This window comes from Rattus norvegicus, chromosome 13 (assembly GCF_036323735.1).
Source record: "Rattus norvegicus strain BN/NHsdMcwi chromosome 13, GRCr8, whole genome shotgun sequence".
Lineage (NCBI taxonomy): Eukaryota > Metazoa > Chordata > Mammalia > Rodentia > Muridae > Rattus > Rattus norvegicus.
Window position 1 is genome coordinate 97,262,239 of NC_086031.1, and position 14,900 is coordinate 97,277,138.

Below are 14,900 nucleotides of genomic sequence, written 5' to 3' on the forward strand. Positions count from 1 at the left end.
TACGTATCTAACAAATCTATTTCTGATCACATTATAACTAGGAAGAAAAGGCTGTAAATTATCAGCAGAAAATTAACTGAAGGTATTTCTTCTTTCCTATAATGGCAAACGAAATATTAAATGGTACGCTAGAGAATATCAAAAGGGATCATAAGGGTAATTTCTCTGGCAGCTGACTACAGGAGAGTTAAAGCTCTCCCAGGAGAGGCCACCTGAGTGCTGGAGCACTGTGTCAGCCAGGACCACAGATGCACTGCACATGGTGACCATGCTCAGGGCTACCCTTTTACCCCGGAGTCTAGAGAAAGAATCTGAGTCACAGTAACACCAACATAGACATATGTTCACATAGACTAGGTGTGAACAAGGAGGTGTGTGGTGCAGGGGAAGGGGTGTGGTCTTTATGTCAGACCTGGCTGTGACCAGTCCCTGTCACTCATCCCCTGGGTGACCATATGCAAGCAGTGCTAGTGGCCCTGGACCTACTTCCTCATGTGTAAGCCATGACAAGACCTATGTCAAATAATCCTGAGAATGAAACCGGAAGCAGGTACTCCATGAGAAGGCTTCTGTCTGGGTTACTTAAAAGGTTTAGAATGTATCAAAGGAAACAAAGTAGACTAATTTTACATTATCTACAAATGGCTTTATTTGTGATCACTCAATTGTCCTTAGCAAACACTTACGTTCACCTATTGTCTTCTGTACACCGAGTTTGGACAGGAAATCAGCCCTGAGGAAACACTATGTTTCCTTAGGAGCCCACAAGGGCTTTAGTCAAGTCAGAGTTTATTGCTCAGGAGAAAGCTATCGGTGAGGACTACTGGAAACAAAACTAGACTTGCGTCCTGAATTTGCTATTGTTCTTACTAAGACATTGATACGTACAGACTAAGCAATGTGTAATAATGTGTGGAGAGGAAGAACAAAACCAACCAGTCGGAGTGTAGAATAATCAGAATTCAGTTTTTCTAGTCTGTGTTTTAAGAGGCAGAGAATGTTTGAACTTGAACTTGCACTGCTGCTGAGAATTGGTATAAAATTGGGATCTCCTTCCTCTCCCTCGCTATCTGAGATATCAGATCTAAGAGGGGCCTCTGCTCTAAGGGGCAGGGGGTACCAATGAAGGGAGTTTTCAACAAGTTGAAACCAAAAGAATGTCACTATGACTATTTGCTCAGCTGAAACCATTACGCTGAACCCTCACTCCTAGTCGCTCTGGCCACCAGACAGCCACGCCATCGGCAGTTCCCCACCACCTCCTGTAGGCCCTTCCAGGCAGCTGCTGGGTAACAAGCCAGCTTTAAGCATAACTGAATTTCTCCTGTCAGCTGGATGGTGACATTTAGAGCCCTGTGGTTCCACATGGAATCTGCATCTTGCAATGCTTAGGGCTCAATTCCTCGAGGCCCCATTCTGCCGTAGACAGGCAGTGGCAGCTCCTGCAGCCACAACCGGTGCCCCAGGGCCCACCCTCAGCAGCACGGCCACATGTCCCTTCCAGCCAGGCTGACCCACTGGGCCTCTAGGTTCACTTCTCTGTTTCCACTGTTAAGTGAGGAAGCAGGGAAGGCTCCTTTCTGTCCAGTTCACACTTATGACTTTGTCACAGCTTTGTCACATGGTCCCTTGTTTCTGGCAGGTCATCATATTGAGGGAACTTGGTGCAGATACCTTCTGCCTCAGCCTCCCAAGAAGCTGGGTCTACGGGCATGCACCACCACACCTGGCATGTTTGCTTTTATTTAAACAAAGCTATGAAACTTTTTTGCTAATAAATTTATTTATATTTAATTAAGAATATGTACTTGTTAGCTGGTCCAGAAACATGTAGGAAAAAGGATTTGACATATGACTTGAAAGTTCAGACAAGGAAGAAAATTTTTATTAACTGCTTCCTTCAATTTGAGCAGAATCCTTTCCTTAATTTTTATCACAGATAAACTCCTAGACTAGTGTCGACTATCCTAGATGTCAGTTACTTCGCTGGCATCTATGACTATAGAACCGGAGAAAGTTGGGCAGGCTGCAGTTGAGACTTGGGTCCCATTCCACCTTGACCACCAGGAAGCCGCTGGGTCCACCCACCCACGTGCGGCTCACTCACTTGGAACGTCGCAGAAGAAGCTGTCCTTCTGGAAGTTCCAGTCTACTTCTCTTCTCTCTCTCTCATGATGATCGCCTGACCATCTGTCATCCCGGCGGCTGAAAGGGAAAAGCAGTCTGGCCTTTGATAAAGTTCTAGCCGCTTCAAGGAGACGGGCGGATTCTAACAGTGCAATCCTAAAGCAGGACTCCCTTCTGACCTGGGCCAGTCCCCTACTTAGCATCTGATATTAAGCGGACAGGATTCATGTGGGCAACACCAATTTCCCACGAAGGAAGAGAAGTCTCCCTTGCCTCGCAGTTCAGCAAGGCATTTCAGTGACAGCTGGGTGGCAGCTGGCCTGTCTTAGTTTGTCATTGGGCAGTATTTTATCTATGAGTTATAGAAAGTAAATGATTACCTTTTGGCTTGCTCTTCTGCATACTTATACGGATAGTTGGCCAACGTCGCTTTGTAGCCTGTGTTTTTCATCATGTTATTCCAGGTGACCAGCCTCTGTCCTATTGCAGTCCCTCTTGGTTCAAAACCCTAAGACAAATAAATAGTACATGCTCCCCTGAGAATATTTCATTACCCACTAAGTACAATTTTCCTACCAGCTTAGGAAAGCAACGTCAATGTGATGTAGAGTTTTCAACGGGAAACATAGGCATTCCTCACGACTGCTGAGGTGACCTGTGCCAATGCAAGGCCTTTGGGATGATCATTGCCTCTTAGCTGTGACAAAGTCATAAGGTTCTCTAGTTACAAGTCTCAGGAAGTGGGAAAATGTATCAGAACTTACCTGTGCCCAAGCACTTAGTTAAGTGCATAATTCTAACTATAGGAACTATGGTCAAATGAAATTGTGTTATGCACTGGTACGGAGTTTTACCACGAGCACATCTTTATCATGTTTGCCTCCCTACTCCACCCCAGAGGAGCATGGACTCAACAGGCCGTTATCTGTTATTTACACAGAAATGCCTTTAACTTCTGGGAAGTGGGCAGAGATACACATATTAAGATCTTCGTAAAAATACTTTCTGAGTGTGTATACTGTTCAATATTCAACCTCCTTGATTAAACATGGGGACAGAGAAGTTGGATGTCCCCACTTCTTGTGCAGCTGAGGGTTCCTTGCCCTTACATAAGAGCATAGGTCACACACACACCTTCACTTGCAGAACGAGAGCTATATTACGCGCTTACTGGTGGCCGCAGTAAGTTTTTGGAGAAATGAGCTGGTGTGGTGGCTCAGACCTGCTGACAGGAGGATGACAAGTTGAAGGAGCTTTGGTATAAGACTCTCTCTCAAACACAAAGAAGGAAAGAGGTGCTAATATACACATTGTGCATTTAAGTACTTAATTCAGGGAGACGGTCTCAGGCTTCACCCAAGTCAGGTTCTCCTTACCAGCAGTGGGTCAGAGAAGTCGGGGAGCTCCGGCACTAAGACTCCCACCAGGGCGCAGACCACGATGAGCAGCGTGCACAAGCCCAGGACCACCACAGGCCAGTCGGCTAGCAGGGCAGCATAACTACATGGCACAAAAGGAGCACAGAGAGGATGTCTGAGAAGCAGTGTGGAGGGAAGGCTACAGGGGATCAGGGTTAGATCCCCATATTTTAAACCAGCACAGGTATTTACCGATATGATAAGAAGTATTTATACACATTGAACATTTCAAGATCATTCTCCTTTTGTTTTACAGATAAAACAGCAGTTCTTTTAATAGAAAAAAAAGTCTATATACAGGTTCATGTAGAGAAATCTAAAAAAAAAAAAAAACAAAAACCAAAGCAGACACTTCTTAGAGCCACTCTCTTTCCTCATAGAAAGAAGTGAATACAGATTATCAGCAGACTGAGTTCACAAGGCCAGGGTGTTCACTTAATCAGTGGAGCATCAGTACCCAGAACAGAACTTTGTAGGAGGGACCCAATTAATTTGTATTGACTAGTGGTCCACCACAGGCTGGCTCCAGTCTCTCCCTCCACTACCAACCCTCTCACTGGCTTTCTTCACACACCGTCTCTCACTGTGGGGGCTACTTTCAATCCCTCTCGCACTGAGCATCGACCCCCTCACTCTGCCAGCTGTGTTCACAGGTAGACACCGTGTCTGCCAGAACCCAGAGAAACAACCTTTTCTAAGTGTCACAGGTATACACTGTGTCTGCCAGAACCCAGAGAAACAACCTTTTCTAAGTGGCAAAGTATATGTGGAGGATTCTAGTTGCTTCAATCTTTATCAGAAGAAAAAAACCCCGAAACATACAGAGTGTGACCACTACTTTCAACAAGGTCAGTCCTCTTGGCTACTGTGATGGTGAGCTCTAATTCATGGGGAAGAGCCTTCTTTTTTTTTTTTTTTTTATTAACTTGAGTATTTCTTATTTACATTTCGAATGTTATTCCCTTTCCGGGCCAACATCCCCCTAACCCCTCCCCCTCCCCTTCTTTATGGGTGTTCCCCTCCCCATCCTCCCCCCATTGCCGCCCTCCCGCCAACAATCACGTTCACTGGGGGTTCAGTCTTAGCAGGACCCAGGGCTTCCCCTTCCACTGGTGCTCTTACTAGGATATTCATTGCTACCTATGAGGTCAGAGTCCAGGGTCAGTCCATGTATAGTCTTTGGGTAGTGGCTTAGTCCCTGGAAGCTCTGGTTGCTTGGCATTGTTGTTCATAAGGGGTCTTGAGCCCCCTCAAGCCCGGGGAAGAGCCTTCTTAAGTATGTATTTGTGAAGAATTTCTGTGAGAACATGCTAGTAGTTACAAATACAGCCAGGGTCTCTAAAGGAAACAATGCTGTACAGCTTTTCCAATCTCTAAGTGGAGAGTCAGAGTACTGGCTTTGAAGTTCCACAGAACTGACTTGGGATTTTTCACTGCAAATTACCACCCTCATAAAGGAATTAAGCCACACCAGAGCTGTGCCTTACGGAGCTTGGCCTGGCATTCCCCACGGCTGTTCTGCTGGAGCACCTTTGCACAGACAAACGCGTGAGCAGCAGTCAGTACTTACTGCTCTGTTAGTGGCCCGCGTGCCGTGCACTGAGCATCCTGGGCTCACACGTCACAGTGCTGACGTTTAGGCACTGATGGGCCAAGGAATCGGTTAGATCTGAAAGGCTGAGGTAATCTGCTTCTAGACTCCGCCTTTTAATAATGTGCTTCCATCCGTCTTCTCAATCAGAAGTGAAACCAAAGACATGAGGAAGACGTAAACTTGCCAACCTCGGCTTCAACAACTCACACTTAAACATTTCTAGGGCTGAAGAGATGGCCCAGCTGTCAAGGGCTACTCACAACTGAAAGACAAGATTCTGTCCCCAGTGCCCAGTCGTCTCTCCAGCTACCCTTGTCAAACCTTAGTCCAAGCACTTGGGAGACAGATGCAGGTGGATTTCTGTGAGTTCAAGACCAGCCTAGTCTACACAGTAGTTTCACATCAGCCAGGACTACACAGTAAGACCTTGTTTCAAGAAGAATAAAAATTCCTGCCCCAGTAGTAGTAATTTCTCTCTGCGAAACCACAGACATGCTCAGGACACTGAGGTGAGCATTATTGGCTTATTGCAAATTCCAGATTTAAGACTTCATTGAGAGAACAGTTTGTCAGGCAAGAGGGAACTGCCTTTAAGGATAATTGTTGATGTAATGGGAACACGTGAAGCCAATGTGCTGCCTGGGGTGGTTCCACGTCCTCCCTGAGTGTCGTACATCCTTCCACTCTCTTCCCCGTCCACCAAACGCAGACTTGGGACATCACGGGTTTGAAGCAATGATCCCCTTGGTGTCAGTGGCCCTTCTGAGACACCCTGCTCCTCACTTCACACTTTAAAAAGAACGCCTTTAGAATACCAGCCCTAAGAAGCGAGAATGGCTGCAGGCCTAAGCATTTATTCACTCTACGCTAAAGGGATCCATCCACTACCTTTCAAACGAGCCACAAGTTGTTCCTTCTAGCATGTTATCAATGGAGGGCAGCGGCCTACATGGCTTAATCTCCAACTGTGGCTCGATTTACCCACAGAACGGATGGCCTTGCTTCGTGTTCTTGAGAAACACGCTTATACATGCACAGAAACCCTAAGGCCTCTTTCAGTTACTGCTTTCCTCTCCTTTGAGATCACATGGTTTTGATTGCACAGCCCTGCCACACGCAGAGCATGTGCACCGGGGACATGTGACATATGGCAGGTTTCTGGTTGGGTCTTGGGCACATTCTTCCACACGAGTTTAACCTCACTGTGTCACAGTTCCTTCCGCACACAGCTGATGTTCCCACGCTGGCCTCTCCTGCAGACAATGGTTCTGCAGACAATGGTTCTGCAGACAATGGTTCTGCCGTCTTGAGTTGAGCATTGTGGGGAGATGCACAGCCCTCTAGACAAGTGCTTCTCCCAAACTACTGAAAGGGCCTCTGTCTTGTGTGGTCTAAGCCCAGCTATGGGCTCTACAGAGAACATATTTGTCTCATGTGTGATACAAAGTCCAGACAATGGTTATAATATCATGATTAAAAAAACCTATAAAACTGAGAGGAGTAAAGAAAATGTAAAATGACTTATAAAACACACACAGACACACCTATAACATTTCACTTCTGACAGTAGAGTATGTTCCTGCTATTTACTTTGAAAGGTCAACCACATGTGCGTCAGAAGAATTTTTAAAGGTCTGGCCTTTCACTACAAACTGGCCCGCACATCAGGTAACACTTACCTTGTGCTCACCTGCTCTAACTGGGAGGTGTTTATAGAGGAACACAGCACAACTGTGACTTCAGTCCTTTTCTGTAACACTTGGGTTAGGCAGGAAGTGACCCGGGGAATGGCTGCGGGGAGCTTTTCCTGAGGGGAGGGCATGCAGTTCTAACCTGGTTCACCACTGTATAAAGTTCATGTCATCGGGCTGAAATCCTCTTAGAAACAGGGTCCCTTACATGAATCCATGCACCATGACTGTGCAGGATGGTCCCCTGGCTGAAGATGGCACTGCTGTGCTAGACTGTTGTCCAGTAGGGAGACCCTTGAATACGCTTACAGAGGCCCAACTGCATTGCCAGGCTGACTCTGGACACAGACCTGGAGCAACTGTTAGTGAGTCTTGCAGAACCTCCTCTGCACAGGTAACATCATAGAAGGGCACGCTCTGAACTGGCTACTCAGTCTCCATAGTGAATTATCTGCTCCTCTCCTGGCTTACCCTTTGTGGCCTCTCTAGAAACCTTTTTCTCTTTCCACAAACTCCCCTGAAGGGTGTGACTTGACTGGGGTTCCTCTCCTGGCCAGCCCTCCCACCTTAGTCCCTAGTAGACTTTACTCTGCTGACTTCTTGGTTTCCAAACCTTACGGATCTGAGCAAACAGTAAGATCTTGTGTTCACTCTTCTTTTCTAAGGAATCCTTCCTCCCATAGCCAATTGCTTTCCCCAATAATCCTTCCAATTTGCCTTGTCACTTAAGGACAGGCATTTCAAAATGCTCAGAATGGTTCTAGTGGCATCAATTATCAATCTAATGGGAAGAATGACTCAGATTCGAAAAAACTCACACACAAAAAAATAGGACAAACAACTCCTTTTGTGAGATATCAATTCATCTCTAATAGTAAACCAAATGGTAAGGATGCAAGGCATTGTGGGAATGCAAAGATTGGCTCAAGGATGTTATAACTAAAGTGTAGACATTCAAATGGGCACAGATACCCACAAAAGCAGGCAAAGGAGGACAGAAGCAACAATTTGCCAGTGGAAAGACAGGAGGCCATTTCTAGGTGAGGTGGGACTGGAGAATCAATCAGGAAGCTGTGCTGAGTAAGCTGTATTGATAGGTTGATATGCTAAAAGACGGTATTAAGTTTTTAAAAACCAATTTGGCAGCAGACGAAACCCAAGTCTTTTCAAAATGTTAAACCTTTCGTCGGCTGAGAACATCATTATTTCCAGATAAGTGAGGCTCTCTTTGTTACTATGGCCTGTTTGTGTGTACATCTTTCCCATCTCTGTTTCTCTCACTTGTAGGAAGGGGTAAAAGTGGAAGAACTAGGTCATGTATGGAAGAACTAGGTCAAGTATAGAAGAACTAGGTCATTCACATACAGCATAACAGAATATGATTAGGCCTGAGAAGGAAGGAACTTATGACGCGTGCTGGAATATGAATGCCATGCTAAACAGAGTCAGTCATGGTGGACAAGAGTTAGTGACTCTCCTCAAATTTAGAAACAACAAAGTACAATCATGGTTGCCAAGACTATGGCAGTGAAAGGAAACGAGAACAAAGTGATTATCTAGCATTTCAGTTTTATAAGACGAAAATATGAATATACAGATATATAAAATATCATAAAATTGTGCTCTTCAAAATGGTTTAAAACTAGGGCTGGGGAAATGGCTCAGTGCATAAAGTGCTTGCTGTGCACCGAGCCTGGAACCTCGACAGCCAGTAAAGCCAGGTACTGGGGACTGAAACAGGATCCTGGCAACTGCTTCCTGGCTGAAACCACAAGTTCTAGGGTCAGTGAGAGGCTCTGTCTCAAAACCAGGTGGACAATACTAGGGACACTCCAGAAGAGACCCAGAGTTGACATGCAGATGCTCTTGGTTCACGACTGATGCTCTAACATCTGCTGGCCCTGGTCCCAGTTCCTATAACACAGACACAAAGGAAAGCTAAAGTGTAATTTATAGATTGCATTTTGCCAAAGTTTTAAGTATTATTTCAAACAGGAGAGTTTGCTACTGAGAATTTTACTAAAGACAGTGAGCACTCCCCTTGGGATGCAGAGTTTTACTCTAAACCAGCAGTTCTCAACCTTCCTACTTCTGTGACCCTTTAATACAGTTCTTCATGTTATGGTGAGCCCCAACAATAAAATTATTTTGTTGCCACTTCATAACTGTAAATTTGGTACTGTTATGAATTATACTGTAAGTATCTGATGTGCAAAGTTCTGATATGTGACCCCTGTGAAAGGGTTGTCTGACACCTAGCGGGGTCACCACCTCCAGGTTGAGAGCTGATGATCTGGACAGTGAGTGTTCTCCTTGGGAGGGTCGGATTGTTGTCTGCTTAAGCCCCTGTGGCAGCTGAATCTTACCGGCCACTTCAAATTTCTTAATGCAATGGTACTGTACCTAGAACGGCATTGTATGAGACAGGACCACGTGCCTAGGATCACGTTTTCTAAAAGGGTAGGACTGTGAACCTAGAACCACACTGTACAAGGGGAACAGAACCATGTACTTAGAACCACACTGTACAGGAGAATAGGACCACATCTTTGTTTTCAGGAATTCTATCTACTGTAGTTGTCTAGGATTCAACAGCTCAAAGTGCAAACAGCTCTTCTAGGGGACCCAGGTTCTATTCCTCCCACCTGTGTCTCAGCACTGCCTGGAACACTAGCTTCAGATCTGACCCCTTGGCCCTCACAGGTACCCATACTCAGTGCATATACCCCATACATACATACGTACATACTACATACATACATACACAATACCTTTACCTTAATACAGTTACAATTTATTTTTTAAAAAGAAAAACATCTAATGTAGTTGAAATAAACTACTATGCATTCAAGTCACACTAGTTGACAAAATGGCAGATACTGTTACTCGAAAAAATAAGATAATGAAGGTTTGTGTGCCTCTTCCCCCTCCACTGGGGAAAAAGAAGCCAACTTAACTAGGAAAAAAATGCAAAACAGCTAGACAAATACAAATGCAGAGCCCAAGAGAATTTAAATGATAAGAAATCTACCTTAAGACTGAAAAGCACTTTTGTAGACATGGGGTTTGAAAGAAGACAACGCATGAGAAATGCATTTTTCTTCATAAAAACATTCGTGAAGATGGTCGCAAGAACAAAATGTAGAAAGCAGAGAGATGGGGGCACAGAGACGTTATTATCAACAAGAGGACTTAAATTACTCTACCTTCTCGGGAACCTGAAAGGTCTGGACGGCCTGGAAAGGGAAAAGCAAAGAAATAATTGTCAGAAACAAAGCTACTTAGTGTAAGAAGCTTCCCCCTGTCAATGCTAGACTTAGTACTAACCCGCCACACTAACCCTGGGCTTAGTACCCCCCTCCACACACACCAACACTGGGCTTAGTACTACCCCCCCACACCAACACTGGGCTTAGTAACCCCCCTACACACACACACACACCAACACTGGGCTTAGTACCCCCCCTACACACACCCCAACACTGGGCTTAGTACCCCCCCCCTACACACACCCCAACACTGAGCTCAGCTCCCCTCCCTTGAAGACTCTCAGGAGGGTTACTAGAGATGGGTCTGGGCATGTCAAACACCTGTGGAGAAACTGAACCCCTACTGCAGGGCCTTTGTACTCCAAAAGACATGTTCAAGTGGCCAAGCAGAGGTGGCATATTTGAGGACTCCTGATAGAATCACAGCAGGACCCAAAAGTGAGTTCAGAACCCACACCCAGCAGAGTTGGTCCTCTCTCTGACAGGAGTCCTGTCCCTAAGCTCCAGTGCAAGCAGCCTCCTCCCATCCCCCAACTTGACATCAATACCTTCTTGTGCTAGAAATGCTGTTTCCTCTTTGAGACAGCAGCTCACTCCCTAGTCTTCAACTTCTTCCTACTGACCTCCCTGATCACTTTAACAAGGATGGGCTTGTGTTTCAAATCACCACCTCCTCACAGTGTCTGTAACTATTCTCTGTAATCATGGTGCCGTGCCACATAAATACACAACATCAAGCTTGCTAACGATAATTACAGACCCAGCCTCAACTTCTGAACTCTTTATCCCTACCAGATTCATTCATTTCTCGTTTGCTGGCCCATGGAAACCTTTTTAATAAATATTTGGTGAACAAACAAAGCCCACTATTCACGTTTCACTGCTTTAAAGCACAGCGGTTCTCAGTGTGGCCTGAAGACCACAGGGAGTTCCCGAAGCCCTTTCATGAGGTCTCCTAGGGTCCAAATATATTATCTATGAAGGACAGATTTTCTTCATATACCTCAACCAAACAGGCTGTCACACGCTGCCTACAATCAGACCCTGGCTCTGATGAGCACACATCAGAGAGACTCATAAGAAAAGAGGAGGAATATTCCCATCCCAGGCTGTGTTGAAGTGCTTTCCATGAAAACAGTACTTACACTAATATAGAGTGGGCTCATTATATACAGCTGTTTTCAGTACTGGAGATTGAACACACAGCCTCACACATATGAAGTATGTATACCAACAGAGTTATCGAAGACCCTCCTTTTAAAACTTTTGAGCGGACTTCACCAAGTTGATTTGGCTTGTGCTGACCTCATTCTGCAGCTCAGGAGCACTTGGAATATGCCACCCTCTCAACGTAGCCTCTGGAGTTGCTGGCATTACAGGTTTGCCTCACAGACCTAGCTTGCTGCAATACTACTACTACTGCTGCTGCTGCTGCTGCTACTACTACTGCTGCTGCTACTACTACTGCTGCTGCTGCTGCTGCTGCTACTACTACAACACTACTACTATTACTACTGCTACTGCTACTGCTGCTGCTGCTACTGCAACACTACTACTACTACTACTACTACTACTACTACTACTACTACTACTACTACTACTACTGCTACTACTACTACAACACTACTACTACTACCACCATCACCACCACTACCACTTCTTCTTTTTCTTCTTCTTCTTCTTGTTCTTCTTCTTCTTCTTGTTCTTCTTCTTCTTGTTGTTCTTGTTGTTCTTGTTCTTGTTCTTCTCCTCCTCCTCCTTCTCCTCCTTCTTCTTCTTCTTTTTCTTCTCCTTCTCCTCCTCCTCCTCCTTCTTCTCCTCCTCCTCTTCCTCCTCCTCCTCCTTCTTATTATTATTTAACTTAAATTTTCTCAGGTTCAATTCCAATAAGATAAATTTTAGCTATCTTGAATAAAACAAAACCCCTTTCCATTTTGTGTAAAGGGGCCACAGGACTAAAGTTTGAGAATGACTTTGTCAAGACAGACAGGCGTGTGACCATCTGGCGACCCGACGCCCACACTTCCTAGGTTCAGATGCTCCTGATGTGATATCTGCTGCAATGGAGCACACAGAGGACAACAACAACCTGCAATGCTGCCTCCAACCCTCCCACGCCTGCTCTGACTGCTCCCCCAGGTCAAAACCCACTCTGAGATTCCTTGAGAAGGATTTTCTTTTGTATTTACAGTTTCACTTGTCACTGAATTTCTTAAAATGTATTAATCTAATGCACAGCAAAGTCATGGATGAGACAGACTCCATGGTGCTTATACTGTAGAATGCACTGAATGTGAAGGTGTTTCTACAGAACGCGTGTGCTCTGCAATTCATGCTTTAGTCACACATCACTAAGACAGTCACAATGGAGAAGCCAGAACGAGTGCAGAGACCAGAGGTCTCAGACCAGCTCTTTGAGAGATGCATTCTGAGTGCCCCGCCCCAGCTTCAGAGACAAGCTCAGCTGGCTTGGTCGCTGGCACTCTCAGCCTACGAGCTGCGTGGGTAATTTGCCCTCAGTTCTTTCCCTGCAGCTCCTCCCATGCTTCTTCCCACTCTCAAATCAAAGCCTCCTTTCCTTTCATTATTACTGATATAAATACACCCTGCTGTGTCCACTTCTGTTGTTAGCATGTATGTGGCTTCAAGGCTATGACCATCCGGTCCGAGAACGCCAATTCACCCTTCAACAGTCATCAGTGATGCATAGTTCTTTGTCTGTGGGCATGGGGAGGCTGCAAAATGTCCTGCTTCCACATCTTCACATCCACTGACACTGCCACTGTTCCAGCCCGCTCTCAGGAGCTGGCTAATCTACTGCTGCCTGTGCTGTGGCTGTGTGTTCGTGGACCCATGAGAGAAGGGAATCCAGAGGGACAACTGTAAGATATTTGTCTCTACAGAAGAAAAGGAGTTTCAAGTCTATTCCTAGTAAGAACAATGCAGAAGAGGTTTATGGTTTATAATAAGACAATATTCACAGCATTTCGAAGACTGGTTAACCATACACTATTTCTCTGAATGTAGAAACTATCTGTAAGCTCTCTAAGTCTACATGTCTAGAGGACAAATGTCTGCAGTCCCATTTCTATACTCAGGGTAATACACAGCCCCTTTGTAGATATAACTCAGTACTTGTTAGGTCAGGACGTGACCACTCTGCTTGTGTTCAAGGATGTACATTTTGACCACTAGGAATGAAAACAGTGAGAAGCAATGGGTTTGTGGTACATTTAATTTCTCTCTGTCTGTCCGTCCCCCCATACATACTCAGTGTCAGAGTACCAGGGGAGCACAAACACCAATGGGTTTGTGGGTACATTTGATTTCTGTCTGTCTGTCTGCCCCGCTTCCACCCTCAGTGTCAGAGTACCAGGCTACCTTATATTTTCCTAAACTTTTTCCTTTGGTTTATGTCTCTGCTTCCTATAATAGGGGCTCTAGATTCAGCATCTCAGGAACTCTTACTTGGATGGTTAAATAAAAAAATTCTTCTTTAAAAAAGCACGCTATATGCACTCTGTGAACGTGGAAGTGTGCGTTAAGCACATGTGTGCAGCTGGCACCCCTCCATATAAACCACATGAGGGGATACTGTCCTCTCTCTGGTTTAGGACTCGGGATACGTATAAATATCCTGAGGATTCTGACTGTAATGGCCATCCGTGCTTTGGCTGCCACCCCCCCACAAACCTTTATTTCTCCATGCCTAATTCAATAATAATTTTTCTTACTAGCAACTGCCTTTATCTAATTTTCCTAAGGCAGTAATTTTCTTCTTCTTACACACACACACACACACACACACACACACACAGAGAGAGAGAGACAGAGACAGAGACAGAGACAGAAAGACAAAGAGCTTTTTTCGTGCCTATACACAAATGGAGTGTGTTTCTTTTTTTCTTTTCTTTTCTTTTCTTTTTTTTTACTTAGAAGTCATATTACAAAGACAAGACTACCTAGCTCTCATCAGTTTGGTAAACACTAGTGCCATGTGCTGGGAGGGGATCAGTGCATTTGGAAGAGAGCCCAGTTCCCCCACTCACTGCACAGTATTGCTGGGGGTTGCACATAGAGGGATGGGTGAGCTGGCAGAGCTAGCATGGGGCACAGTTTAGAAGAGGCTCAGAAGCAAAGCATCCTTTCCACAAAAATGCTCATTCCTGGAGAAATCAAGATATGCATTAATTTCTTTTGAATAAATCTGTGGGAGGATCCATGATTTTCAAATGTTAATTATATTAATTTTAATTTTTTTTGGTTCTTTTTTTCGGAGCTGGGGACCGAACCCAGGGTATTAATTTTAATTTTAACAGTATCGATATAATTCACATGCCACATATATCCACTTAAAGTAATATATATGTGCATGTATGTATTTTCTTTTAACATTTTCATAGAGCTGAGTAACCAAAGCCACAAGTACACCCGACACTTAAGAGATCGAGCCACAGAGCAGCATGAATGGAGCTGTTACTGAGCTCTGAGGAGAACGTATTCTACACGCAGAGACTACAGCGCTGAGGAGAACATATTCTACACGCAGAGACTACGGCGCTGAGCGGACATATTCTACATGCAGAGACTACAGCACTGAGAGGACATATTCTACACGCAGAGACTACGGCGCTGAGGAGAACATATTCTACACGCAGAGACTACGGCACTGAGCGGACATATTCTACACGCAGAGACTACGGCGCTGAGCGGACATATTCTACACGCAGAGACTACGGCGCTGAGTGAACATATTCTACACGCAGAGACTACGGCGCTGAGAGGACATATTCTACACGCA

The 14,900-nt window shown here is 45.1% G+C and overlaps 1 protein-coding gene across 11 annotated transcripts in view; it reads right to left on the reverse strand.

Moving 5' to 3' along the window:
- The window catches only part of Disp1 (dispatched RND transporter family member 1), a 145,756-nt gene that overhangs the window by 9,665 nt on the left and 121,191 nt on the right, over window positions 1-14,900 (reverse strand). For all 11 annotated transcript variants that reach the window (XM_039090573.2, NM_001415783.1, NM_001105983.2 and 8 more), the window contains 4 exons: window positions 10,037-10,066; window positions 3,504-3,627; window positions 2,508-2,635; window positions 2,108-2,205 (listed from right to left, as the gene is read on the reverse strand). In XM_039090573.2, coding sequence (XP_038946501.1) covers window positions 2,108-2,205; window positions 2,508-2,635; window positions 3,504-3,627; window positions 10,037-10,066 — 380 coding nt within the window. The remainder of the gene's footprint in view (window positions 1-2,107; window positions 2,206-2,507; window positions 2,636-3,503; window positions 3,628-10,036; window positions 10,067-14,900) is intronic.